This window comes from Salvelinus namaycush, chromosome 27, assembly GCF_016432855.1.
Source record: "Salvelinus namaycush isolate Seneca chromosome 27, SaNama_1.0, whole genome shotgun sequence".
Taxonomy (NCBI): Eukaryota; Metazoa; Chordata; class Actinopteri; order Salmoniformes; family Salmonidae; genus Salvelinus; species Salvelinus namaycush.
The window spans coordinates 15,611,752-15,638,490 of record NC_052333.1 but is presented as its reverse complement, the minus strand read 5'-3'; the positions used below and the strand labels follow the sequence as shown (position 1 = coordinate 15,638,490).

General features: G+C 41.5%; 2 protein-coding genes across 2 annotated transcripts in view; both read right to left on the bottom strand.

Moving 5' to 3' along the window:
• Nucleotides 1-476, bottom strand: part of LOC120022087 — an 80,028-nt gene extending 79,552 nt beyond the window's left edge. The window contains exons 1-2 of the mRNA XM_038965902.1: nt 363-476; nt 4-84 (exon numbers count right to left, since the gene is read on the bottom strand). Coding sequence (XP_038821830.1) covers nt 4-46 — 43 coding nt within the window. The 5' untranslated portion in view covers nt 47-84; nt 363-476. The remainder of the gene's footprint in view (nt 1-3; nt 85-362) is intronic.
• Nucleotides 55-26,739, bottom strand: LOC120022088. Its single transcript, XM_038965903.1, has 26 exons — nt 26,656-26,739; nt 26,163-26,262; nt 21,544-21,612; nt 21,095-21,119; nt 19,386-19,403; nt 19,103-19,174; nt 18,875-19,011; nt 18,664-18,780; nt 18,528-18,585; nt 18,395-18,442; nt 18,213-18,281; nt 13,533-13,672; nt 13,010-13,141; nt 12,859-12,916; nt 12,495-12,572; nt 3,664-3,863; nt 3,302-3,395; nt 3,136-3,153; nt 2,949-3,014; nt 2,699-2,838; nt 2,422-2,541; nt 2,276-2,333; nt 1,865-1,903; nt 1,715-1,777; nt 575-723; nt 55-479 (listed from the first exon to the last, which is right to left on the bottom strand). Exons 2-26 carry the CDS (start codon nt 26,187-26,189, stop codon nt 228-230), a joined length of 2,247 nt encoding a protein of 748 aa, XP_038821831.1. The 5' UTR covers nt 26,190-26,262; nt 26,656-26,739; the 3' UTR covers nt 55-227.

The window sequence follows — 26,739 nt, the reverse complement described above, 5'->3', positions numbered from 1 at the left end:
CACCCAGTTTCTTGCCAGGTGGTAGCAGGGGCATCAGTTCTCCCATGTTCAATCTCTTCTTGATCGCCTTCAAGATCACTAAGGCTACAGAATACAGAGTTAAACACTCACACTAACAAAGGTGACCAAACAAATGTAGACACACACACACACACACACACACACACACACACACACCTCTCTCGTAGCTGACTGACTCCCTGATGTAGCGTTGCAACATCATGAACTTAAAGAGATAGAGAGAGAGCGAGGGAAGAGGGATGAGGACAATGCATCACTACAGGGTATAACTGTGGGTTTTTTGTGGTGGTTTGGAGTGTTTTACCTGGACACGTCTGGTGGAGTGTGTGTGTGTGTGATACCTGTAGACGCCCCATGGCATGTATTTTCTCAGCCTGTTGTGCCAGGTCCAGCAGTATTTCGCTCCTCCTCTCATCAGACTCCTTTACCTCTTTCACAGAGCCTGGATGGGCACGCTCCTACACACACACAGACTTGTATAAGAGGGCTGTAATAGGCTTTTTTGATATTGTGTTGGAGCAACAAATTGGTAAATCTTTGTGTGTATATTTACCAGGAACGTGGTGACGTGTTCATGGCTGTGTATGTGAGCGATGCTGAGTCCGTCTGACAACTTCCTCTCACACAGCAAACACATGAAACCCCAGCCTGGAGACGAGGCCCCGGCCCTAGTAACGCTGTACTGAACCAGGAACTGCAGACCTGAGAGAGAAATAAAAATAGAGTTATTGACCTGAACAGAGGTGAGGGGTATTTCTGATGGGAACTACTTTTCTCTAGGGCTAACTGTGTATCTCTAACACGGGTAAAACATGCTTCCCCTTTGTTTTATGCTTAAATAGAGGGTGTCATGGTCTTGTTAATGGCTTAAGTAATTAAATAATAAATATGGTTTAAGACTTGTGATTAGAAAATCTCTTCCAATGGACAACTGGTTTCCATAATGTATTTACTATCTTTTTGGAACATGATTTATTATGAACACTGTTGTTTGTATTCCATAGGTTTAGGACAAAAGAGACTCCCCTCTCTTTAACGTATAAAAGGGTGTTTGAGATGTCGAAGTTATATGCTATGTGTATGCGTCTTTAAGTAGTCTCGAATAGTGTTTGTCGTTTGTTCTCGGTATCTTCATAACCATCAAGACTCAGATACCGAGAACAAAACGACAAACACTTGAATCCAATTCAAGATTTTCTTAATGGCCAGCCAGGAAGAGTAGTATAGAAGTAGCATACAAACTGAGTGTCCTCAACCTATGGAATCCATGCAATTAATACTAATACATCTAAGGGACAGAGCACCATATAAAAAGGTAAGGAAACTAAATGCATATGTAAACCACATATTCCCTTGGACACAGGATGTTCTAACACTGAAGTCATTCAGAGGACAGACTGTACTGTGCAGTATGTGAGTGGTCCAAGAGGATTCAGAGGCCTTATTGTTACATACATCAGTAACACAAAAAGGATACAGAGGCACAGATGGTAAAACGGATATTTCCACAAAGCTATAGTGGTTAATACCCATCAGAGGGTAAGGTAAGAACCTCCACAATAAACACTTACTGTTTGTATAGCATTTGTGCTTCTGTATGTCCACTTCCTATATGTCCACTTTGTCTAATTTTTGTATGCCTGCTTTCTGTCTGCTACTCTTTCGATTCTGTTTTCATTTGGTCTGCACTCACCCAGCAAAGGAATCCTCCGGTCTTTGTTTTTCAGATGGGCGGAAAACGTCAGTGGCCTGTCAACTACAGGATAACACACAGAAACATTCTTAGAGCCCTGATTGCTCCTCTTATGACACCAGAGAAACTTTATGATGAACGTCTACTAACCTTTTAGATAACGATGGAAGTTCTTGAGTCTCTTCATGGCTTGAGGATGAGAGTGAGACGAGCGCAAGAGAGAACAGACAGAGGACATGAATGCAGGGGGTGCTAGACTTTCGGCAGTTGATGATCCAGCCTACCTACGGAGGAAGAGACTGCGAGGTGCCCAATGAAGAGCGTCGGGCCTATCTATCCGACTGACACTTCTCCCTCCCTGTACCGTCTACGCACCCTCCACTACAACTCTTAACTGCATCAACGCTATGAGCATCAACATTATAAGCTGTGGAAGACCAGCACCTAAGACTGAACCTGCCACAACCCTACATGTTTTTAAAAGTGTCTGAGATTCCCTTTGTAATGAAATGCGCTATATAAAATAAATCTATTATTATTTTTAGTGGGGAGATGACTTACCAGAGGAGTAGGAGGACATCTTAATGCTGTGGAAAACACTGTCAGGAATATCAAACACCTGGGGGAGAGAGGGCAAGAAAAGGCATGAGACCATAAACCTTCACATCTCCAGAGCAACTTCCCCTTCTCCCCCCATACTTCCCTACCTTCAGTACATTTTCTCTCTCTCCTCGGACTCTCTCCTCCTCACAGGCCAGAGTCTTCAGGACCTCCAGGCCCATCTCTGTCCCCCACCCGAATGGCAGACACTGCGGACTCTGGTACATCTGATAGAGAGATAGGGCACCCACTTTCAACTAACTACAATGTATACAGACTTTAGAAAACATTCATAATGCTTCAAACATAGATGTTTGAAAAATCATTTTGAAGCAGCCATAGCCATAAAGGGTGATATAAAAAGCAACACACATACACACTGACCAGAGTGCTTCGAAGGTGGAGTGTGGAGGTGAGGTGAGTCATGACGAGATTGGCGGGGATTATCTCCTGACAGGTGTGACACAGGTAGAAGGGCATTTTCCAACACTCAGTACTCACACACATCACCAACAGATAGACACCTAGGAAATTGAGTCCGTCAGAGTACAGTATGTATGGTAGCGCAACTGGGACAAAACAGCATAATAATATTAACATCTGATATTTTTCTGAAAAGAGGGCACCCCTTTACCAATAATTGGTTCGGTTCTTTCTGGGTTCCGGAGGTACTCATACAAGGTAAACGATGGGATGCAGGCTATACCAACAGCAGAGAGAAGGGAAGTAAGAATGTTGTCAGTGATCTTGATGGCCAGTAGAACTGGACAATGAGATGAACGTATTAAACATATACTTTTCATTGGAGTCAGAAAACTCACCTTTACTGTCCTCGTCCCCTGAGAAAGAAGAAAAAAAGAGAAAAAGTTAGTTCATCTAGTCACTCTTATGTTTTATAAACAATGTAACTCTCAAAAGATGTATCGTATGATGGGGAAACGATGCAGTAGTTGATTTTTTATGGTTGGTGGTCAACATCACTAGTACCTGGTCCAAAGATATCTCCTAGCATCTTCTTGTGTTCCCAGTGACGCACATGTAACTTGTACTGCGACACAGACTCACATACCACGTTGCAGTCCTGAAGTGGATACAGAGATGACAGGGATGCACACACACAATTGATGAGCCTCCTGTTCCTCAGAGTGTGTGGGAGAGGGTTTAAGTATTTCCAGATGTAGAGATGTAAAGTAAGCATGTTGAGCAGCCACCATGCCAACATTAGAGAGGAGGCATGTCACCAGTGCTGGAGCAGGACCTTTACCTGGGATTAAGTACTGAATGGCACTTAACCCCAGGAAAATTAGAAATGGTGGCTACAGTGTGGTGTGAGGAACAGTATTCCTCACCTGACAGTGCAGTCGACAGGTCCCTCTCTGGCTAGTAGCTGTGGTAACAACTGGAGCAGTACTTGCTGTAGCTACAGTCTCAACAGCTGTAGGTGTGACATTGGTCTTCTCTGGGCTTGACTTGGTCTCCATAGGAACAGCCTCAGCAACGGTAGTCATGGTAACATCTTTGGTAATCTTTGACCCTTCTGAGAAAGGAACTAAAGAAGATCCAGACAGAGATCATCAGAGAGAGTTCCAGAGTCCCTGACTGGCACAACTCTAAACAGAGAGAAAGGGGGTAACACTTGATTTGGATAGTCCTGATTGGCCATCTGCAGAGCATCTAGATGGACTTACTATCAACAAACAATCTGTTGATAAGCAACTGCCTGGTAAGGTTACAGTTAAGAATAAGGGTTAGGGCTAGGCTAAGCGTTAAGTATACGGTTAGGATAAGGGTTAGCTGGACTATCCAAATAAAGTGTTACCGAAGTGGGAGAGGGGACATTGTGGTTGGTGTTTGGCCAAGTGATCTCAGAGCAGAAGTAAGAACAGAGGGAGAGAGAGGATCAGGAGTCCTGCCAATCTGAAACAGTCACTTAAACTGATTGAGGGCAATACCTTATTTTCTATACAGCATCATACTTTACTTTGACTATTCTACATCAGCACATTCCACTCTCCATAAACTCCTCCACATGCCCCCTTCCAGATATGGAAACCACCTCCAACTCATTCTGCTATACATGGCATGTCCTGTATAGGACCACTCCGATGACCTCTGCTCTAGCAAACCTGGGGTGCTTTAAGCCTCAGCCTTAAGTAAACCAGGTATTCAGATAGGATGTGAGTGTGTTGTGTCTGGGAAGTCTTAAAGAGGGGTTGTACGGGCTGATTTCGCCTCACTTTTAGCCAACTTTAGCCAATTAGCGTCAGTGCTTGACTGAGGTGAGATCAGACCGCTACTCTTTAGGGAAAGGGAGATACCTAGTCAGTTGTCCAACAATGGATTCAACTGAAATGTGTCTTCCGCATTTAACCCAACCCCTCTGAATCAGAGGTGCCTTAAATCAACATCCACGTCTTCGGTGCACGGGGAACAGTGGGTTAACAGCCTCTCTCAGAATGACAGATTTTTACCTTGTCAGCTCGGGGATTCGATCCAGCAGCCTTCTGGTTACTGGCCCAACGCTCTAACCACTAACCGGAGCTTCCGATGTGCGACCGCAATAAAGTTAGAGGTTGAATATTCAGACTTGCAGCTCTATTGGAGGATAGTTAGGGACCATCAATCAATTACACAATGTACATGGGACAATATTTTCACACCTTTCAGTTCTAATGAAATTATTTCAATATTTGATTACTAATTTATACAATTTACAGTTGGTGAGGTTTCTAAGTAAGTGAAATTTGGCGCTAACGAATTTAGAAAATATTGTCCCATTTACATTGTGTTAGTTATTGACGGTCCCCAACTAGACCAATAGAGCTGCATTTCTGTTGAATATCCAACGTTACCACGGTCGGTGTGAGCTCTGAGAGAAAACTTAAGCATTCACCCAGGGTTTATTCAATATTATAAACTGGGTCGTTCGAGCCCTGAATGCTGATGATTGGCTGACAGCCGTGGTTTATCAGACCATAAACCACGGGTATGACAAAATATGTATTTTTCCTGCTCTAACTACATTGGTAACCAGTTTATAATAGCAATAATGCACCTCGGGGGTTAGTAGTATATGACCAATATACCACGGCTAAGGGCTGTATCCAGGCACTCCATGTTGCATTGTGCGTAAGAACAACCCTTAGCCGTAGTATATTGGCCATATACACCACACTCCCTCGTGCCTTATTGCTTAAGTGACCTGCGCAGGGGAGACCTTTTCTGGACGCAGCCAGCATTGGACTCTTAGACACAATTACAGTTTAGCTTATATAGGCAGGGAACATCTGGTTTAGATTAGAGGTCAACCGAATAAAATCGGCATGGCCGATTAATTAGGGCCAATTTCAAGTTTTCATAACAAAATCGGTAATCTGCATTTTTGGAGGCCGATTACATTGCATTCCATGAGGAAACTGTGGCAGGCTGACCACCTGCTACGCGAGTGCAGCAAGGAGTCAAGGTAAGTTGCTAGCTTGCATTAAACTAATCTTATAAAAAAATAAAATCAATCTTCACATAATCACTAGTTAACTACACATGGTTGATGATGTTACTAGATTAACTAGCTTGTCCTGCGTTGCATATAATCAATACGGTGCCTGTTAATTTATCATTGAATCACAGCCTACTTCGCCAAACGGGGGATGATTTAACAAAAGCGCATTCGCTGAAAAAAAAAAAAATGCTCAATTGTTACACGAATGTACCTAACCATAAACATCAATGCCTTTCTTAAAAATCAATACACAGAAGTATATATTTTTAATCCTGCATATTTAGCTAAAAGAAATCCAGGTTAGCAGGCAATATTAACCAGGTGAAATTGTGTCACTTCTCTTGCATTCATTGCACGCAGAGTCAGGGTATATGCAACAGTTTGGGCCGCCTGGCTCGTTGCGAACTAATTTGCCAGAATTTTACATAATTATGATATAACATTGAAGGTTTTGCAATGTAACAGCAATATTTAGACTTAGGGTTGCCACCCGTTTGATAAAATACTTGGAAAATTACATAATTAGTCATGCTATCCCATGTTTTACTGTTTAAAGAATTGTCTCGTTATATGCTAGAGTTTTTTCTAACTTAATACAAACTTGTCTTTGTGGGACTGGGTCATTAGACTGGGCGTATAGGTAAGGTCCACTTCGGTGCGACCGCAGCATGTGACATCCCGTGTGTTTACTATCTACAGAAAGTCACATGTATGGAAACTTGCAGAAAGGAGCACTATAGTGTTTTGCTGTTGTGAATGCAGTTAGCCCGAGGGCTCAACCATCTATCTTAAATCTGCACGGACAACGAATTGCCTTTTTACACACCATCTGCTGACTGCCACGTATACAAAAAGGCTGTGCTTCTCTATAAAAGCAGAGAACACTGTTCGTTGAGCTTTTTTGGCAAATCTTATAAGTGTTTGAAAGAAACTGCAGTCTCTCTTCCTATAGAATTGTTACCACACAAGTCATCAGCATCTGGCTATGACTAGCAATCCTCAGAGACGAGGTCTACCCCAAACTATTAAATAAAATGTCTTATTATATTCTGTCTCGGTTGTCATTCGGTTGTCATATAAGCCTGTACTCGATTGAACTATCATTTATGTATATGACTACTATAGATGCCACATAGGCAGCTTTCAATTGGAAAAGTTATTTTGGAGCTGTTCCTCTTCTCGCCCAGTGAGCTAGTCAGGTAGTGTGTACGGCACATTCGTCCAGAGCCACGTACCCTGAACCAGCTCACAGGAGATCCTGTGACATAGTACTCTGCAGGTAGTTAAAACCTAAAGCCTTATTTATGTTTCATAGTGCTTTTAGATGCCACGTAAAGGGTTGAAAATACATTGAGGCCAACGTCAGGGGGAGAGACAAGTTATGGAATACCATTAACAGAGACTAGTTAGATAACACCACGACTACCTTCTGCAACCCAGCAAATTTAGCAGAACTTTGTTTACAAAGCACTCCAGTAACATCCAAAGATCCTGAATACACCCCAGGGTGTGAGAGACTAATAAACAGCTTCCATCCCCAGGCCATCAGACTGTTAAACAGTCATCACTAGTCAGCATTCGCACAGTACCCTGCCATGAACCTTAGACAGTGCCATGACCCACCTACTAAATGTCGACCGATTATGATTTTTCAACGCCGATACTGATACCGATTATTTATTGGAGGACCAAAAAAGCCGATACATCTGACAATTTTGAAATGTATTTGTAATAATGACAATTACAACAATACTGAATGAACACTTATTTTAACTTAACATAATACATCAATAAAATCAATTTAGCCTCAAATAAAATAATGAAACATGTTCAATTTGGTTTAAATAATGCAAAAAAGTGTTGGAGAAGAAAGTAAAAGTGCAATATGTGCTATGTAAGAAAGCTAACGTTTCAGTTCCTTGCTCAGAACATATGAAAGCTGGTGGTTCCTTTTAACATGAGTCTTCAATATTCTCAGGTAAGAAGTTTTAGGTTGTAGTTATTATAGGAATTATAGGACTATTTCCCTCTATACCATTTGTATTTCATTAACCTTTGACTATTGGATGTTCTTATAGGCACTTTAGTATTGCCAGTGTAACAGTATAGCTTCCATCCCTCTCCTCGCTCCTACCTGGGCTCGAACCAGGAACACATCGACAACAGCCACCCTCGAAGCAGCGTTACCCATGCAGAGCAAGGGGAACAACTACTCCAAGTCTGAGCGAGTGACGTATGAAACGCTATTAGGGCGCACCCCGCTAACTAGCTAGCCATTTCACATCGGTTACACCAGCCTAATCTCGGGAGTTGATAGGCTTGAAGCACAGCGAAGAGCTTCTAGCAAAACGCAGGAAAGTGCTGTTTGAATGAATGCTTACGAGCCTGCTGCTGCCTACCACCGCTCAGTCAGACTGCTCTATCAAATCATAGACTTAGTTATAACATATCACACAGAAATACGTGACCATTAATATGGTCGAAACCGGAAATTATCATCTCGAAAACAAGACGTTTATTCTTTCAGTGAAATACGGAACCGTTCCGTATTTTATCTAACGGGTGGCATCCTTAAGTCTAAATATTCCTGTTACATTGCACAACCTTCAATGTTATGTCATTATTACGTAAAATTCTGGCAAATTAGGCGGCACAAACTGTTGCATATACACTGACTCTGCGTGCAATGAACGCAAGAGAAGTGACACAATTTCACCTGGTTAATAGTGCCTGCTAACCTGGATTTCTTTTAGCTAAATATGCATGTTTAAAAATATATACTTCTGTGTATTGATTTTAAGAAAGGCATTGATGTTTATGGTTAGGTACACATTGGAGCAACGATACGCACCGCATCGATTATATGCAACGCAGGACACGCTAGATAAACTAGTAATATCATCAACCATGTGTAGTTAACTAGTGATTATGATTGATTGTTTTTTATAAGATAAGTTTAATGCTAGCTAGCAACTTACCCTGGCTTCTACTGCATTCGCGTAACAGGCAGGCTCCTCGTGGAGTGCAATGTAATCAGGTGGTTAGAGCATTGGACTAGTTAACTGTAAGGTTGCAAGATTGAATCCCCCGAGCTGACAAGGTAAAAATCTGTCGTTCTGCCCCTGAACGAGGCAGTTAACCCACCATTCCTAGGCCGTCATTGAAAATAAGAATGTGTTCTTAACGGACTTGCCTAGTTAAAGATTAAATAAAGGTGTAATTCTTTTTTTTTCTTTCTTAAATCGGTGTCCAAAAATACCGATTTCCGATTGTTATGAAAACTTGAAATCTTCCCTAATTAAAATCGGCCATTCCGATTAATCGGTCGACCTCTACCACCTACCACCTACCACCCGGTACCCTGCCCTGAACCTTAGACTGCTGCTCTATGTACATAGTCATTGTACACTGGTCACTTTAACAAAATGTTTACGAACCGTTTAAACAGTGCATTCGGAAATTCTTCAGACCCAATTACTTTTTCCACATTTCGTTACAAAAAAAGTTTCTCAATCTACACACAATACCCCATAAAGACAAAGCAAAAACAGGTTTAGAAATTTTTGCAAGTGTATATATATATATATTTTTTTAATTACATAAATATTCAGACCCTTTACTCAGTACTTTGTTGAAGCACCTACGGCAGCGATTACAGCCTCGAGTATTCTTGGGTATGACGCTACAAGCTTGGCACACCTGTATTTTGGGAGTTTCTCCCATTCTTCTCTGCAGATCCTCTCAAGCTCTGTCAGGTTGGATGGGGAGCATTGCTGCACAGCTATTTTCAGGTCTCTCCAGATGTTAGATCAGGTTCAACTCCGGGCTCTGGCTGGGACATTCAAAGACTTGTCCAGAAACCACTTCTGTGTTGTCTTGGCTGTGTGCTTAAGGTCATTGTCCTATTGGAAGGTGAACCTTCGCCCCCGTCTGAGGTCCTGAGCACTCTGGAGCAGGTTTTCACCAAGGATCTCTGTACTTTGAAAACCACCACTATGCTTAAAAATATGGAGAGTGGTACTCAGTAATGTGTTGTATTGGATTATCCCCAAACATAACACTTAGTAGTCAGGACAAAAAGTGAATTGCTTTGCCACATTTTTTGCAGTATTACTTTAGTACCTTGTTGCAAACAGAATGCATGTTTCAGAAAATGTTTTATCTGTACATGCTTCCTTCTTTTCACTCTCAATTAGGTTAGTATTGTAGAGTAACTATAATGTTGTTGATCCTTCCTCAAGTCTATCAAAGCCATTAAACTAACTGTTTTAAAGTCACCATTGGCATCATGATAAAAATCCCTGAGCGGTTTTCTTCCTCTCCATCAACAGCGTTAGAAAGGACGCCTGTATCTTTGTAGTGACTGGGTGTGTATTGATACACTATCAAAAGTGTAATTAATAGCTTCATCTCAAAGGGATATTCAACGTCTGCTTTTTTCAATTTTTACGCATCTAACAATAGCTGCCCTTCTTTGCGAGGCATTGGAAAACCTCCCTGGTCTTTGTGGTTGAATATGTGTTTAAAATTCACTGCTCAACTGAGGGACCTTACAGATAAATGTACATGTGGGGTACAGAGATGAGCTGGCAATAAAAAAAAAAAAATGTAAACCCTATTATTGCACAGAGTCCATGCAACTTATTTGACTTGTAAAGTTAAGTGGGGCAGCAGGTAGCCTAGTGGTTGGGCCAGTAACCGAAAGGTTGCTAGATAGAATCCCAGAGCTGACAAGGTAAAGTTCTGCCCCTGAATAAGGCAGTTAACCCACTGTTCCTAGGCCTTCGTTGTAAATAAGAATTTGTTCTTAACAGACTTGCCTAGTTAAATAAAAGGTTAAATATTTTTTCAAAAATTAAGCACATTTTTACTCCTGAACTTATTTAGGCTTGCATAACAAAAGGGTTTGAATACTTATTGACTCAAGACATTTCAGCTTCTCATTTAATTAAATTTGTAAAAGTTTCAAAAAACCTAATTCCACTTTAATATTATGGGGTAGTGTGTAGGCCAGTGACAATCAATTTAATCAATTTTTAAAAATTCAGGCTGTACAAAAATTGGGGAAAAGTCAAGGGGGTTCTGACGATTCTGTGCTTCTACCTTTTGAAAAAGGCATAGTTACACCTTTTATATTCATATACTACATGGCCAAAAGTATGTGGACAACCCTTCAAATTAGCGGATTAGGCTATTTCAGCCACCCCTGTTGCTGACAGGTGTATAAAACCGAGCACACAGCCATGCAAATCGCCATAGACAAACATTGGCAGTATAATGGCCCGTACTGATGAGCTCAGTGACTTTCAACGTGGCACAGTTATAGGATGCCACCTTTCCAACAAGTCAGGTCATCAAATTTCTGCCCTGCTAGAGCTTCCCCAGTCAACTGTAAGTGTTGTTATTGTGAAGTGGAAATGTCTAGGAGCAACAACCGCGAAGTGGTAGGCCACACAAGCTCACAGAAATGGGACCACCGAGTGCTGAACCGCGTAACAATCGTATGTCCTCGGTTGCAACACTCACTATCGAGTTTCAAACTGCCTCTGGTAGCAACGTCAGCACAAGAACTGTTTGTCGGGAGCATCATGAAATGGGTTTCCATGGCCAAGCAGCCGCAGATCACCATGCGCAATGCCAAGCGTCGGCTGGAGTGGTGTAAAGCTTGCCAGCATTGGACCCTGGAGCAGTGGAAACGCGTTCTCTGGAGATTATGAATCACGCTTCACCATCTGATAGTCCGATGGACGAATCTGGGTTTGGCGGATGCCAGGAGAACGCAACTTGCCCCAATGCATTGTGCCAACTGTAAAGTTTGGTGGGTATGAATAATGGTCTGGGGATAATTTATATGGTTCGGGCTAGGGCCCTTAGTTCCAGTGAAGGGAAATCTTAACGCTACAGCATACAAGCCTAAGGTCACCATGCGCAATGCCATGCGTAGGCTGGAGTGGTGTAAAGCTTGCCGCCATTGGATTTTAGACAATTCTGTGCTTCCGTTTTTTGCCAACAGTTTGTGGAAGGACCTTCCTGTTTTAGCATGACAATGCCCCATGCATAAAGCAAGATGCATAAAGAAATAGTTTGTTGAGATTGGTGTGGAAGAACTTGACTGGCCTGCACAGAGCCCTGACTTCAACCCCATCGAACACCTTTGGGATGAATTAGAATGGCAACTTTGAGCCAGGCATAATCGTCCAACATCAGTGCCCGACCTCACTAATGCTTGTGGATGAATGGAAGCAAGTCCCCACAGCAACGTTCCAACATCTAGTGGAAAGCCTTCCCAGAAGAGAGGAGGCTGTTACAGCAGCAAAGAGGGGGGGGGGACGACTCATCCATATTAATGCAAATTCTTATTTACAAATGTTCGGCAAGCAGATGGCCAAAAGTATGTGGTCATGTAGTGTATACATTTATATTCTGGACTCAGTCATTGCTCGTTCTGATAGGTCTTAAAATTTGTTGTTCTTTTTGTTTTATTTTTAGATTATGTGTGTACTGAATTGGACCTGCAATAACATCTGCAAAACTGTGTACGTGACCAATAAACTTTGATTTGAGGGTGACTGAGCAAGAGGCAGAAGTTATCCAAACAGAGGGAGGAATAGAAATGGAACAGAGTTCGAGATGTGCTTTTCAACAAGGCAGCATGTGAAACCATTCCTTCCCAGTACGTACCCAGTTTGTCTCCAGGTGTAATGCTGGTCTTAAGGCTGCCCTCATGATCTCTTCTAATGGTCTGCAACTTCCTCAGAGCTACACACATCAAACACATGTTAGTGTGTGTGTGTGTGTGTGTGTGTGTGTGTGTGTGTGAGATAGAGACCCTGCAGTGTGTACACACATTTGAGAATCAAAATATGTATGTATGATTTAAATTTTCTCAAAAGGTGTGGGTTGCTGAAACAGTTGCTGAAATAGCAGTTGGCTGGATTCAACTCCATGCTGCAGCAGTATACGTGTTCCGGAGGCAGAGGCTTAGACCTCTAGACCACATCTATTAATTATTTTAAAGAGTGTGTTTGTATGCGTGTCTACTCACCCTCTGTGTAGACAGAAAACTCAACTGAGGAGAACACTGCTGGTTCCAACACAACTTGCTGTAACAAACAGACAGACCAGGTTATCAGTCAGAATTATTAAATTATTGGTTTGGGGGTGCAGTCAACAGATAGGGGTGTGGTATTGTTCACCTGTATCTCCTTATTGGCTGACTGACTGATGTCTTGCGCCTGATTGGCCAGGTCCAGGATCATGGAGATGAACCTGCAGCTGTACTCTTTATAACAGTCCTTCATCAGGAGGGTGAAGGGGTGACACACCTTCTACACATACAGAGATAGTCAAGAAATACCAGTAGAGGGTGTAACACACACGCCAGACTCACACTTGGAGAGGTAATGAGCGATGAAGTAGGTGATACACCACCTCACGGGTGTATCCTTCAAAAAGCATGTATGAAAAGAGATTGTGGTTAGCTAACGTCGAAGCTTGCTTGCAAGAGCTTGCCCTCTTCCGATTGGCTATTGTGCGGTCGCTTCTCTGCAATTTGCATAACATTGGAAATGCAGAATATTGGTTGCTGGCTCTCTTGTGGTCGAGTTTTAAGTCGATATGCGTCTGTCCTCATCTCCTTCCATTGAAAATGACTGGTTGCTGGTAGCAGATTATCTTACCAAGTGTGAGTCCCCGGATACACACAACACAGTTACTTACGAAGTACCAGTAGAGGTGGTCGAAGCTGAGTGTGTGTTGGATGACCCTCCGTGAGGGGACGGGGAGGCGACAGAGCTGACAGAGGTAGGATCTCCTTTGGCCATGCCCTTCACAGCAGTACTCCACCAGGTGCTGTAGACCTACAGGTCACAGGTAAAGGGTCAGAAGTTAGGGGGAGTCACTGACACACAGGTGCGTTCAACAAGGGAAATAGTTTGTGAATATTGGCTAACGTTAGCTAACAGTCGGAGAAGATACTGTACGGCGAACGTATCTGTTTCGGGTCTAAACTACCACTAAAAATAATCAAGTGGCCATGTAGATTTTTAGCGAAGTAGTTGTCAGTTTGAATATTGTCGCTAAAAAGCAACAGTAATCCTTAGAAAATGTAGCTGTTTGATGTTTCACTGTAACATTTCAGAATGTCCATTCAAAAATCGTTCAACTGAAATTGTTACTCTGGCTACATGTTCACTGCAAACAGAATTTTTTTTGAACTCGCCCCAGGTTTATGCTCTGCCAAGTGAAAGGTTAAAGTTGATTTTGGTGGTCCCCACCATTGATTATGTTGTTATTAATTTGCTTACGTGCCATTGTACTTATGCTCACTGTATAGCTGAATATTGAGGCCTCTGTGTCTAGCTCTCTGCCAAAACCAGCAGCCCCACGTCTGTGAGAAAAGGGACTGTGGGTGATAGCGAGACAGCGTCTGTTTTTCTCTGAAACAAGGGCAGATTTGCATACCGCTGAGACAGGTTCTCAGAAACCTTGTGTTAAGAATAATTTGCTATTTTAGCTGCACATGCAGGTTTTGACATAGATCACACCTTATCTCAGATATATAAGATCCTGTCTTTTGTTCGGGGCAGAACTCAGGAGAGACATCAGTTGTATGTTTGATCTTTGACTTCTGTCTACAGCTGTATTTTTATTAATAAGTGCACATTGAGTATTCCTTATTTGTTAATTAAATAACTGAGCCCAGAAAAGTGGAACCAACATTTTCTATGGATATTGACGGGAACCAGAGAGATGAAATGTCACTTATTTGCACTGTGAATTAAAAAATGTATACTGTAATTATACTCAAGCCTGTGAGCCTTTGTCAGCATGACGTAAGCAAAGGCACCTGGCGAGGTCAGAGTGCCATCTCACCCCTGCTTGTTTGTTTTGATAGAGAAGGAAGAAAGCCTACTCGTTAGGAGTAACAGAACTTTAAGTATATAATGCTGATGTAATGTTTAGATTTGTAAACATGTTGTTCAGAATGTTCCAGAACCAGAATGTACTAGAACTACTCTAGAATTGACATAAATAGGGGAGTCTTGGATGCAGGTTGACATTTAGTGTAATGAGTCTTGTCCTGGAGGTAGAACTGAGGGATTTCCCCTTAGAAATGCCAGCTGCAAAGTCAAAATTGTCTACACTGTAAACATTCATGAAAACAAAAATATGTTTAATTCAAGGTTAGGAGTGTGGTTAAGTTTAGGTTTAAAATCTGATTTTATGACTCTGGCTGTACCAGCTAGTGAGCTGCCTCCAGAACAAGATTCATGACGAAAAACGCTAACCTGCGTCGGACACTCACTACTTTATTGATGTCAATCTGAGATGTTATCAATCATGTTTACATCAATAGTTATTGTATTTGATGTTATGAAAATGAAACAATAGTATGACTTGTTTTGACTGGGTTCGAACATGTTCTAGCCATGCTGATATGTGCAGAGGCCGTGTTAGTGTGCTGTGAATAAAGAGACTTCTGAACTAAACTAGGAAGTCGTCGACTGATCCTTTATCTCCATTTGGCAACCCAATAGCTGGGGGATGGCCATTTCCTACACTATGTAGCAGTGGTTATTAGTGTTGTCACTATACCAGAATGTTTACATCGATACCAGGTTGATGGGAACTGACTAGGTTTCTGATAGAAGAATTTGAATGTTTAAAATAATGACTAAAGTATTCCACCCCGAAACTGTATAACTGTGTGAAATGTATTAGAATCATAAGACTAAGCTGATGTGTAGTTTAGTCAGAATTAGAACATTGTGTTCCTTTTAGCTATGTAAGCAGGGAGCAGTTGTGAAACCAATAAAGGAAATTTTGTCCCCATCCAGGGAGTGGAGAAACAAATAGGCTTGTAGAGTGTGGTGAAATGTGATAACTATGTATGGGTGTAGAGGAAAAATACTGCCTGCCTGAGAAGGGAGTAGCCTAACTTGCATGTGTGTGTATAAAAAGATTGACTCTGCACTAGAGGGGCAGAGCGCTCTCTGAATAAAGAACTGATCATTGTATGCTGGGACTCAGTCTGTTTCTTAAAACTGGAGCCTTACAACCTCCAGGATACAGATAGTTCTAAAATAGTTCAGTTAAAACATTGAGATAGAAAATCTAGTGACAGTTTCACTATATGTGCATCTCTGTAACAAAAAAAAAAAAAACACTTCTCCCTCAAATATCTGTTTGGGCACATCATATAGTATTATGTTCATTGTGTGGGTGTTAGGCAACTCTTCTCGGGAATTACAAGCCTCGTTGCACTGGTCATGGAAAACAAAGACGACAACATGCATGACCGTCATTATCTAGAAGCTATGCTGATAAAGTCACAAAGGGATCATATAACTGACCTGATGTTTCTGTGCTGACCAATGAGAATGTACATGTGTAAGTTGACAGTATATAAGGAGATGTAAAACTTAGGTTTGGTAAATAAAAACTAATTGGATTCAAGCATTTGTCGTAAACTTGTTCAATATTTTAATTACCATCACAACCCTACAAAATATTTAGTATCATGATACCACTGCAGAAATGACAGATTTTTCTCACTTCTTTTAGGTTTTCCCTCAATTATTTATTTATTTTTTATAGAAAAAACAATAAATGTGTTATGTCCACAACAACGCTTAACTTCTCTAGGGTAGGGGGCAGCATTTGGAATTTTGGATGAAAAGCATGCCCAAATTAAACTGCCTGCTTCTCGGGCCCAGAAGATATGATATGCATATAACTGGTAGATTTGGATAGAAAACACTCTAAAGTTTCCAAAATGTTAAAATAGTGTCTGAGTATAACAGAACTGATTTGGCAGTCGAAAACCTGAGAAATCCAGTCGGGAAGTAGTTTTGTAGGGGGGGTTTTGTAGTTTTCTATTCAATGCCATTACAGTTCCTATGCCTTCCACTAGATGTCAACAGTCTTTAGAAATTGTTTCAGGCTTGTATTCTGAAAAATTAGGAAGTAAGAGCAGTCTGAATGAGTGGACCCTAAAGTGTCACAGAGCTTTTTCATGCGCGTGACCGAGAGAGTGCCTTTCTTGTTTACCTTTTATATTGACGACGTTATTGTCCGGTTGAAATATTATCGATTATTTAGGCTAAAAACAACCTGAGGATTGAAAAAAAACAGTTTGACATGTTTCTATGAACTTTACGGATACAATTTAGATTTTTTGTCTACCTGTTTTGATTGCGTTTGAGCCTGTGGATTACGGAAGAAAACGCGAACAAAACGGAGGTTTTTGGATATAAAGAGACTTTATCGAACAAAAGGTACATTTATTGAGTAAATGAATGTCTGCTGAGTGCAACCATATGAAGATCAACGGTAAGGGATTAATTTTATCTCTATTTCTGACTTGTGTAACTCTTCTACTTGGCTGGTTACTGTTTGTAATGATTTGTCTACTGGGCTATGTTCTCAAATAATTGTAGGGTATGCTTTCGCCGTAAAGTATTTTTTAAATCTGACACCGTGGTTGGATTCACAAGAAGTTCATCTTTAAACCTATGTAAAATATTTTTGTTTTCTGAATTTTTATAATGAGTATTTCTGTATTTGAATTTGGCGCCCAGCAGTTTCACTGGCTGTTGAAGAGGTGGGACACTAACGTCTCACGTACCCAAGAGAGGTTAAACCACATCAGGAGACTTCTGGGGGAAAAAATAAATAAAATTATGTTTGAGTGTAGTTACCTTTAAATTTAAGTGGCATGAGCCTAGCACTGTTTGGTTAGCAGTGTTTCTGTAGCGCACATGTGATGGAGTATGCAAAACAAATGCCCACTGGATTGATGCAAAAAATAATTATTTTGCCAGGTAGGCATAGGCTAATTTAAAAGGTTTTTGGGAAAGCCTTTCCATCTACCTGAATACTTATTATTTAACTAGGCAAGTCAGTTAAGAAAAATATATATATATTTACAATGACGGCCTACCCCGGCCAAACCCTCCCATAACCCGGACGACGCTGGGCCAATTCTGCGCCACCCTATTAGCATCACTAACGGCTACACAAATTGTTAGATAAACACGCACGGCACACACAGACAGGGGCATTCCTTCAGAAAGTTGCTGGGAATACAAAATCACTGATGCCTTCTGCTCATGTCTAACGATAAGCTTGGGCAAATGAATACATTTAACAGGTTCAATACATTTAGTTTCTTTTCAAACATGCGACACATTTGACAAAGTAACAAATGCTAATAGTGAACCGTTTTTCACGTTAGAGTATAGAAAAAGTCTCAGTACACCGTGCAATACTAGTGGTTATGGGTCTCTAGAACCAGAGCCTACTGCGATGTGCACATGCCATTTTGAGGTCACTGACATACTGTGTCACAGCCTTCCTCTTCCCCCCTGCTACAGTGTTGATGGTAATGGTTCCTACCCAGCAGAGGGTGTTTCCTGTTGGGGTCTCTGTGGTACTCTTGTATAGTCATCCTCTCTGGTCTGTCAGCTAGAGAGGAAGAGGGATGGAGTGAGAGGAAAAAAGGGAGAGATTAGTTTAACATGGATGTGTTGACTAAGAGATAAAGTAGTGATTGAAGAGAAAAGGACATGCTCACTCACCTCTGATACACTCAGCCAGCCTGTCAGTCTGAGTCAGGGCCTGCATGACTGAGAGACAGAGAGAAAGTTAGTTAATCGTGTGGAATATAACTTCTTACTGTACCAATGAATAGCAGTAATGTGACAGTTGTACCTTTAGAGTAGCCACTTCTCTTCAACTTCACAAACACACTCTTAGGCATGTCCAGCACCTACACACAAACACACACACGTGAGTAGGCCCGACACGGCACACACACCCATCACAATGAGAAAACCAGTACAGTTACCCGTAGCACTCCAGGTCCATTCTTGTCCATCTCTTTGACAGCTAGCGGCCGTATGAGGTTCAACATATCCATGTTAGGCATCCAGGAGAAACTCAACACATCAGGGTCTGTGTAGCTCTGATACACACACACACACACACACTTCAATTAAACTGCAGCCAGTGTAGTCTGTCATTTGTTTTGTTTCATTTGTGTGTGTGTGTGTATTTACATAGTAGTTGGAGAGGTGGTCAGCGGAGAGGAGGTGGTCTATGATCTGTCCTGGGCCACACTTCTCCTCACAACTGTGACAAAGGTAGAAAGTATCCCTCCCCTCTGGACACACACACAATGTCACCAGGCACATACCTGGGACATACACAAATGAAGAAGTCAGAAAGAAACACACGTCACCAGGCACAGACACAAATGAAGAAGTCAGAAAGAAACACACACTTACCGATGATGGGATATTGGGTGTTTGTGGGTTTCCTGGCCAGATGCTCCAGAACCGAGATAGCGGCAAAGTAGACTACACAACAACAAAAAAGAGCAGAGAGCGAGAGAGATCAATCTAGTCCATTCACATTGTGAACATTGAAGAGGTAGGGGCTAGGAGAACGGGCTAGGGATCGAAATGGAATAGGGCCATAACAGAACAGATTCAGACTTGTCTACCAGTGTTTACACTTAAAGTCCACTGTTAACTACTTTGTTAACTGAAGACAGCAGAATTGGCTTACCTTGACCTTTGTACTCATCTGAGAGAGAGAGGGGAAGAGAAAGTGGGAGCGGAGGGAGAGATAAAGTGGGAGAGTGAGAGATGTCGTGGAAGTAGGAAATATTGGTTAAATAACATCTCAGATACTGTGAATTCAAATAGACTTTATTACAAAGTAACAAGCCGAGTTGGTTCATGGAGCAACTGCCGGACTCAGTCTCAGTCCAATCCTTTTATACAAGTTTCATAGTCCCTCCACGTTATGCTAATAACCATATCCCCTCAGCTTTACTCCACCATTGTTTCCAAATCTAAGTTCTTCCCTCTAGGCGGGGTTTCTGTCACGGATCCCCCCGGTACTGCTGCACATTCTGTCCACCAGTTCTGGAGGTCTACGTCACCGGCTTTCTATGCTTCACTGAACAGGACTCATCATCGTCAACCCTGGGACTGTCTTGTCTGATGACACACACCTGGTTCCCATTTCCCCTGATTAGTATCATACACATGTGCCCTCTGTTCCCTCCGTCATTGTTCACATGTCTATCGTCCCGTGTCGTTCAACAAGGTTTACCCTCGCTCTTTTGTTTGGGTACATCCAAGTGTTTTTGTGTTTGTTTTGGGTGTATTAAACCCCAATTAAGTATTCTTATGTCTGTCTCCAAATCCTTTATACCAGCGTGAGTTTCCCCTCCCTCTAGTTCCTTGGATCAATTATATTGGCCTATAAATAATTTCCAAAAACTAATAAGTACAGATTACTATAGGCAATTATAAGATTGCTATATGCCATTATCGGACCATAATATTACTACGGGCCATTATAGGATTAATTACAGATAACTATAGGCCATTATAGAATTACACCAATAAATCCACTTAATCCCAGGATTACACATATTGCCTTTGCTTACTTCCTTTAGTGCCATTCAGCCTTTTAACAAGAAACACATTCTCCTAATAGAAAACCCCCATAGAGATAAAAGGGAAAACAGTTAGCCCTTCTCCCAAACTGTTACTTTTTAAATTAAGATTTAAGAGTTGTCTCAGAGACACAGAATACTGACTGGGTTGACAGAAAGCAACCCAATGCTGGTAACCTGGCACAGTGCACAGACCATACCCGAGGTACTCTAGCGGTTTGAGCGTTGGGCTGGTAACCAATAGGTCGGTAGTTCGAATCCCCTAAACAACAAGGTGAAAAATCTGCCGATGTGTCCTTCAGCAAGGCACTTAAACTACCCAGTGTTTCCAGATTTATATGAAATATGATCTATAATTACTTACAATAACAGTGAAATAGTTATCCTTCCAAGAAATTGTAATCATATTTGCTAAAAGGAAGCTTTTCTGTGCTGGAATGGTGTGGGCGTATACCGGTAATTAAAAAAGATTCACACAAGTAGCTCGTTGATTGGCCAGCTCATCCTCAAGGAGATAACATGTTCGATGAGGAAACAACAAGCATTTTTTAAACGGTCCGCATGAGATACAAGTTTGAGGTTTAAGTGTTTTTCTCCGAATAATGCTTTGGCAACAAATACAAGTATAGGGCGAGTCAACATCTTCAGTATCTGTAAAAATATGAACTTTTTAAAAGTGAGATTTTCACTGGACTGTTACTTTGTGTTATACTGCAACCTTTCTATATCCGTTTTTCACATTTTGGATAAAAATCTATCAAAACTATTCCAAGCATTCTGCAACAAGAGACCAATAGACACACCCTACCTGTCTGGAAGAGCTCTGCCACTTGCTGTAGTTGATGGGACAGACAAAACATGTAGTGGTTTTAATGCCAATTTAAAAACACAGCAATATGAAAATACTAATGTCTCAAACTTAAGCACATCCTTGAACAAAAGGTGCACCGAGTTTCAGTCCTCTTATCACAAGACCTTGATTTCCTGCTGTGGTTTGTACAGGCAGTGTTCCTATGGCAGGGGCAGCAAACAGTCTTCCTGCAGAGCTACTGGCTATTGCTCCAGCCCTGCACTAGTACACAAGATAAATATCCTGCTCCATGGGGCCATTATGAACTGAAACAGGTGTATTAAAGCAGGACTGGAGCAAAAGTCAGCACCCCCAGTAGCGCTCTAGGAGGGTTGGCCTGCCATGGCTTAGAAATGCAGTTTGTACAAAACACATCTTGAACAATTATGAGCTGCATGACATCCCACCTGTTGATGTTGCTTCCTGCGGACATGCTGCTTGAAGCTGCCGATGGTGTCAAACTTCACACCACAGTCCTACAGCCGAAAATCATAATTTATCATAGCCATGACTTACAAGAACTGCATACAAGTCATATATGGATAGAATAATCACCTAACCGCCATGACAAAAAATGTGTCAAAACACATTCACATTTCAGACACCAGTCACCCATATGGAGCGTGATCAGGGCCCGTTTGAAAATGCAATACTAAATAGGAATGTGAAAATTATAAATGCATTCTTCTATCAGTGTGCATGATTCATACCACAATTAAATTACAAAGTTTAAATAAAACTAGAAAATGGTTCAGAAATTCTAAATGGTCATTGGAAGAAACCAAATGGTAAACAGAAAATCCTAAATGCAAAGTGAACGTTTTCATTTTTCAAATAACCAATTAAACATTATCACGTAACAACTTCCATGTTCATTTTCAGTGTATGGAAATTGACTCGGGAACAAATGCAACTATTCAGGTCTCAGGCAAGGATAGGCCTACTCATCATTACAGGATGTACCAAATGGACAATTTCTCTTTACGTTTAAAACTGCCTTTTAAAATGAATAAAATATATTTTTTAATTAAATCAATTAAAAAACTGCAAAAATAAAATAAAAAACATCCTCACTGTCGACTGCGTTTATTTTCAGCAAATTTAACATGTGTAAATATTTGTATGAACATAACAAGATTCAACAACTGAGACATACTGAACAAGTTCCACAGACATGTGACTAACAGAAATTGAATACTGTGTCCCTGAACAAAAGGGGGGGGGGGGGGTCAAAATCAAAAGTAACAGTCAGTATCTGGTGTGGCCACCAGCTGCATTAAGTACTGCAGTGCATCTCCTCCTCATGGACTGCACCAGATTTGCCAGTTCTTGCTGTGAGATGTTACCCCACTCTTCCACCAAGGCACATGCAAGTTCCCGGACACTTCTGGGGGGGGGGGGGGGGGGGGGAATGGCCCTATCCCTCACCCTCCGATCCAACAGGTCCCAGACGTGCTCAATGGGATTGAGATCCGGGCTCTTCGCTGGCCATGGCAGAACACTGACTTGCAGGAAATCACGCACAGAAAGAGCTGTATGGCTGTTGGCATTGTCATGCTGGAGGGTCATGTCAGGATGAGCCTGCAGGAAGGGTACCACATGAGGGAGGAGGATGTCTTCCCTGTAACGCACAGCGTTGAGATTGCCTGCAATGACAACAAGTTCAGTCCGATGATGCTGTGACACACCGCCCCAGACCATGATGGACCCTCCACATCGAACCCGCTCCAGAGTACAGGCCTCAGTGTAACGCTCATTCCTTCGACGATAAACGCAACTCCAACCATCACCCCCGGTGAGACCAAACCGCGACTCGCCAGCGACGGTGGGTTTGTGCCCATAGGCGACGTCGTTGCCGGTGATGTCTGGTGAGGACCTGCCTTACAACAGGCCCTCAGTCCAGCCTCTCTCAGCCTATTGCGGACAGTCTGAGCAGTGATTGTGCGTTCCTGGTGTAATTCGGGCAGTCGTTGTTGCCATCCTGTACCTGTCCCGCAGGTGTGATGTTCAGAAGTACCGATCCTGTGCAGGTGTTACACGTGGCCTGCCACTGCGAGGACGATCAGCTGTCCGTCATGTCTCCCTGTAGCGCTGTCTTAAGCGTCTCACAGTACGGACATTGCAATTTATTGCGCTGGCCACATCGGCAGTCCTCATGCCTCCTTGCAGCACGCCAAAGGCACGTTCACACAGATGAGCAGGGACCCTGGGCATCTTTCTTTTCGTGCTTTTCAGAGCCAGTAGAAAGGCCTCTTTAGTGTCCTAAGTTTTCATAACTGTGACCTTAATTGCCTACCGTCTGTACATTTACATTTAAGTCATTTAGCAGACGCTCTTATCCAGAGCGACTTACAAATTTACCTTTTTATATTTAACTAGGCAAGTCAGTTAAGAACAAATTCTTATTTTTCAATGACGGCCTAGGAACAGTGGGTTAACTGCCTGTTCAGGGGCAGAACGACAGATTTGTACCTTGTCAGCTCGGGGATTTGAACTTGCAACCTTTCGGTTACTAGTCCAACGCTCTAACCACTAGGCTACCCTGCCGCCCCTGTAGGCTGTTAGTGTCTTAACGACCGTTCCACAGGTGGATGTTCATTAATTGTTTATGGTTCATTAAACAAGCATGGGAAACGGTGTTTAAACCCTTTACAATGGATTTTTACAAATTATCTAGTTTTTTTTTTTTGCATAGAGAGATCTAATGCCACGTGAATTCACAATGCAGCGGTGCTGCTGCCAGCAACAGTTTGGGTCTCACTGAGCATCCCTTTCAGATGGTTAACCATGTACCACAACCACAAATATTGTATCTCAATTCCAAATTGCAAAGTTTGCATTTCGTTCTCAAGGTACTGCCATTCAGGACTTCGCTGCTGTTTCTTCGCTAGCCTTTCTCTGCTATTTTTCAACTGTTAACGACAATGACGTAGTGGTGGCGAGTCGACTCCCAAAAAATGTATAAACCGCGCGAATGTACAAAATATACCCCAAAATGTGCGTGCGCCCGTTCACGCAAAAGTTGGCTTTTAAAAAGTTATTTATTTTTTTTAAGTTTGAGAATGGGCTCACCTCCCCGCAAACTTTAGACCATGTGTTAGTGAGTAGAGCGAAAATCAGAAGACCGGGTTCATATTCCTGAAGGAGCCATACAACAATTGATAATGCGCATCTCGTTTAATTGGACCTAGTAGGCTAGTAAATATAGGCTATATGTATTTCAAGTTTCGCAATATCATAGGCAGCGTGAGTTATTATACCGGTATATAGTCGAGTTTAACAAGCGAACAGTTTATATTTGACATTGAAGTAGGACCTAGTGTAAGTACTATAATTGCATTTTTTGTAGCCTGCCTTAGACAATGTTTCAGAATTCGCTGGTAATCAATCATAGTTGATGCAAAACATTGTTGAATTAAAACGTTCTGCTGACACGTTCACAATAATTTGCCACTGTTCTCTTTCAGAAACTGACAGTCCTTTTCCAGATACAGCATAAATTACTGCTAAAGATTAAAACATCTTGCCAACACAGTAAATAGACTGGTAGCTTATGTAAAATATTTCACAGTATGTTTAGGCTTAGGCTACAGTATTGCTGTGCAATACCAGTGCGACATCATTGCCTATTTAATCTCTGAGCCTATACAAAGGCAGGACATTGAATCCCAATGATCTATTGATAAACTAAAATATTGAAATCTTTCACATGCCATGGCCTAATGTCAATAGTTCCAAATTATACAACAAATAAAGGGCGTTATTGTTGCCATAAAAAGTGTTTAGGCAGAGTTATTCACAAACAGTTATGACTGGTCTGATTTATAAAATGAGAAATATGAGTATGTGTGCCAAGTTTATAAATCTGAATATTTGTGTGCACAGTCGTTTCAGAAATGGCACACATATATTCAGTGTAAAATTTACACAACAGTTTTAAATGAGGCCAAAGGGCACCAAAACAGCAGAGAAGTTGAGCCCTGTGCTTCAACGCTCTTAATGCGTCAGTTTCCGTAACAACTATGTCGTTTACTTTATGGATCTACATTATAAAAATAGGTTTTTCAGCTAGGGATTTGACTTAAAATTAGGGCTCCCAATTTCATTTAAACCCCTACTCATCATGAATATGTTGTAACTGAACCACCTCAGTTACAATTAAACATCATTTGACCTCCGCCATCTATTGCATTTTGCATATCACTCTGCCATTGCTCATTCATATATATTCTTATTTTATTCCTTACTTAGATTTGTGTGTATTAGGTAGTTGTTGCAGAATTGTTAGATTACATGTTAGATATTGCTGCACTGTCATAACTAGAAGCACAAGCATTTTGCTACACTTGCAAAAACATCTGCTAACCATGTGTATGTGACCAACAAAATGTGATTTGATACCAATCTGAGCCATGGCACAAATGACTGACAGGGTTCAAACAAGAGTCTTCTGCACATCAGAAGAGCACATTAGCCCACGAAACCAAAGCTATATAGCCAATGCAACTCTTCAGGTGTCAGAGTGGTTACTCGTCATGCAAACAACTAAACACGCATAGGAGATGAGTAAGTTTGACTAGTGTTGTGTCACTATGCCTGAGACCAGAAAAAATGCATTGGCTCCCTAAGCTAAATTGCCTAGGTTTAGCAGGTTAAGATGCTATTCTGGTGTATAGGAGAGCAGTTTGAACCCTGTCAGTTACAGTAGTCTAAAAATCAATGCATACACTAGAGAAAATGCTAAATTGGGAAGTTGTAAAATAAAAAAGCCACTTTCCATTTATAAAAGTCTGTTATCCATTTTCATATAGAATTACTATTTACCTTTTCCAATCAGCTATTTTCATTTTAACATTGCAATTTCATTGTGGCATGAATCATGCACACTGATATGAAAATATACATGCATTTTAGCATTTTAATTGAGCATTTAAGTGTTGCAATTTTAAAACAGGCACTGATCATCCTCCATACACCCCGACCATTCAACAGTTGTGGCATGACAAACCCAGCAAGACAAACCCACCTGACAAGCGAGCCGATAAGGCAACATTTATCTTGCTTGGTTTGCGTTTCTTTTCCTCAACCCAGTCCGTCAAAATTGCTGTGTTCTCTGCCGTGTGAATCTGTAACGCAACACAATGGAAGCTGTACATTTCCGGCTAGGAGAAAATGTTTGATCTTGATGGTAAAGAAGTTGCCTCTGCAGCGTGGTAGACGAAAACGTGAGATAAGTTGAAGCATCATATTAGACCCCCAACCAAACAGTCATTGCCCCAAACAAAAAGCAGCACTTTCTGTTATTAAGAATATACGGTTAGCTAGAAGGATGGTCGCATGGAGGTTAACTTTGCAATACCTACAAACTTCAAGCCAACTAATAACGGTCAAACGAAGCTATAAAATGAGACGTGATTTGCTTAGCAGCGAAATTCGCTGTGGAATGTGATGCCTTCTACACCATGCACAATCGATAAAAAAAATGACTAACCATCCTCCACAAAATAGCCTAATTTTACCTAGAATATTTCTGCTAAAACATCCCGTCTTCGACCGTGAAGAGCTGAAAACTTTCCGTTCTTTTGTTTAGAGGTGTGTCTCAA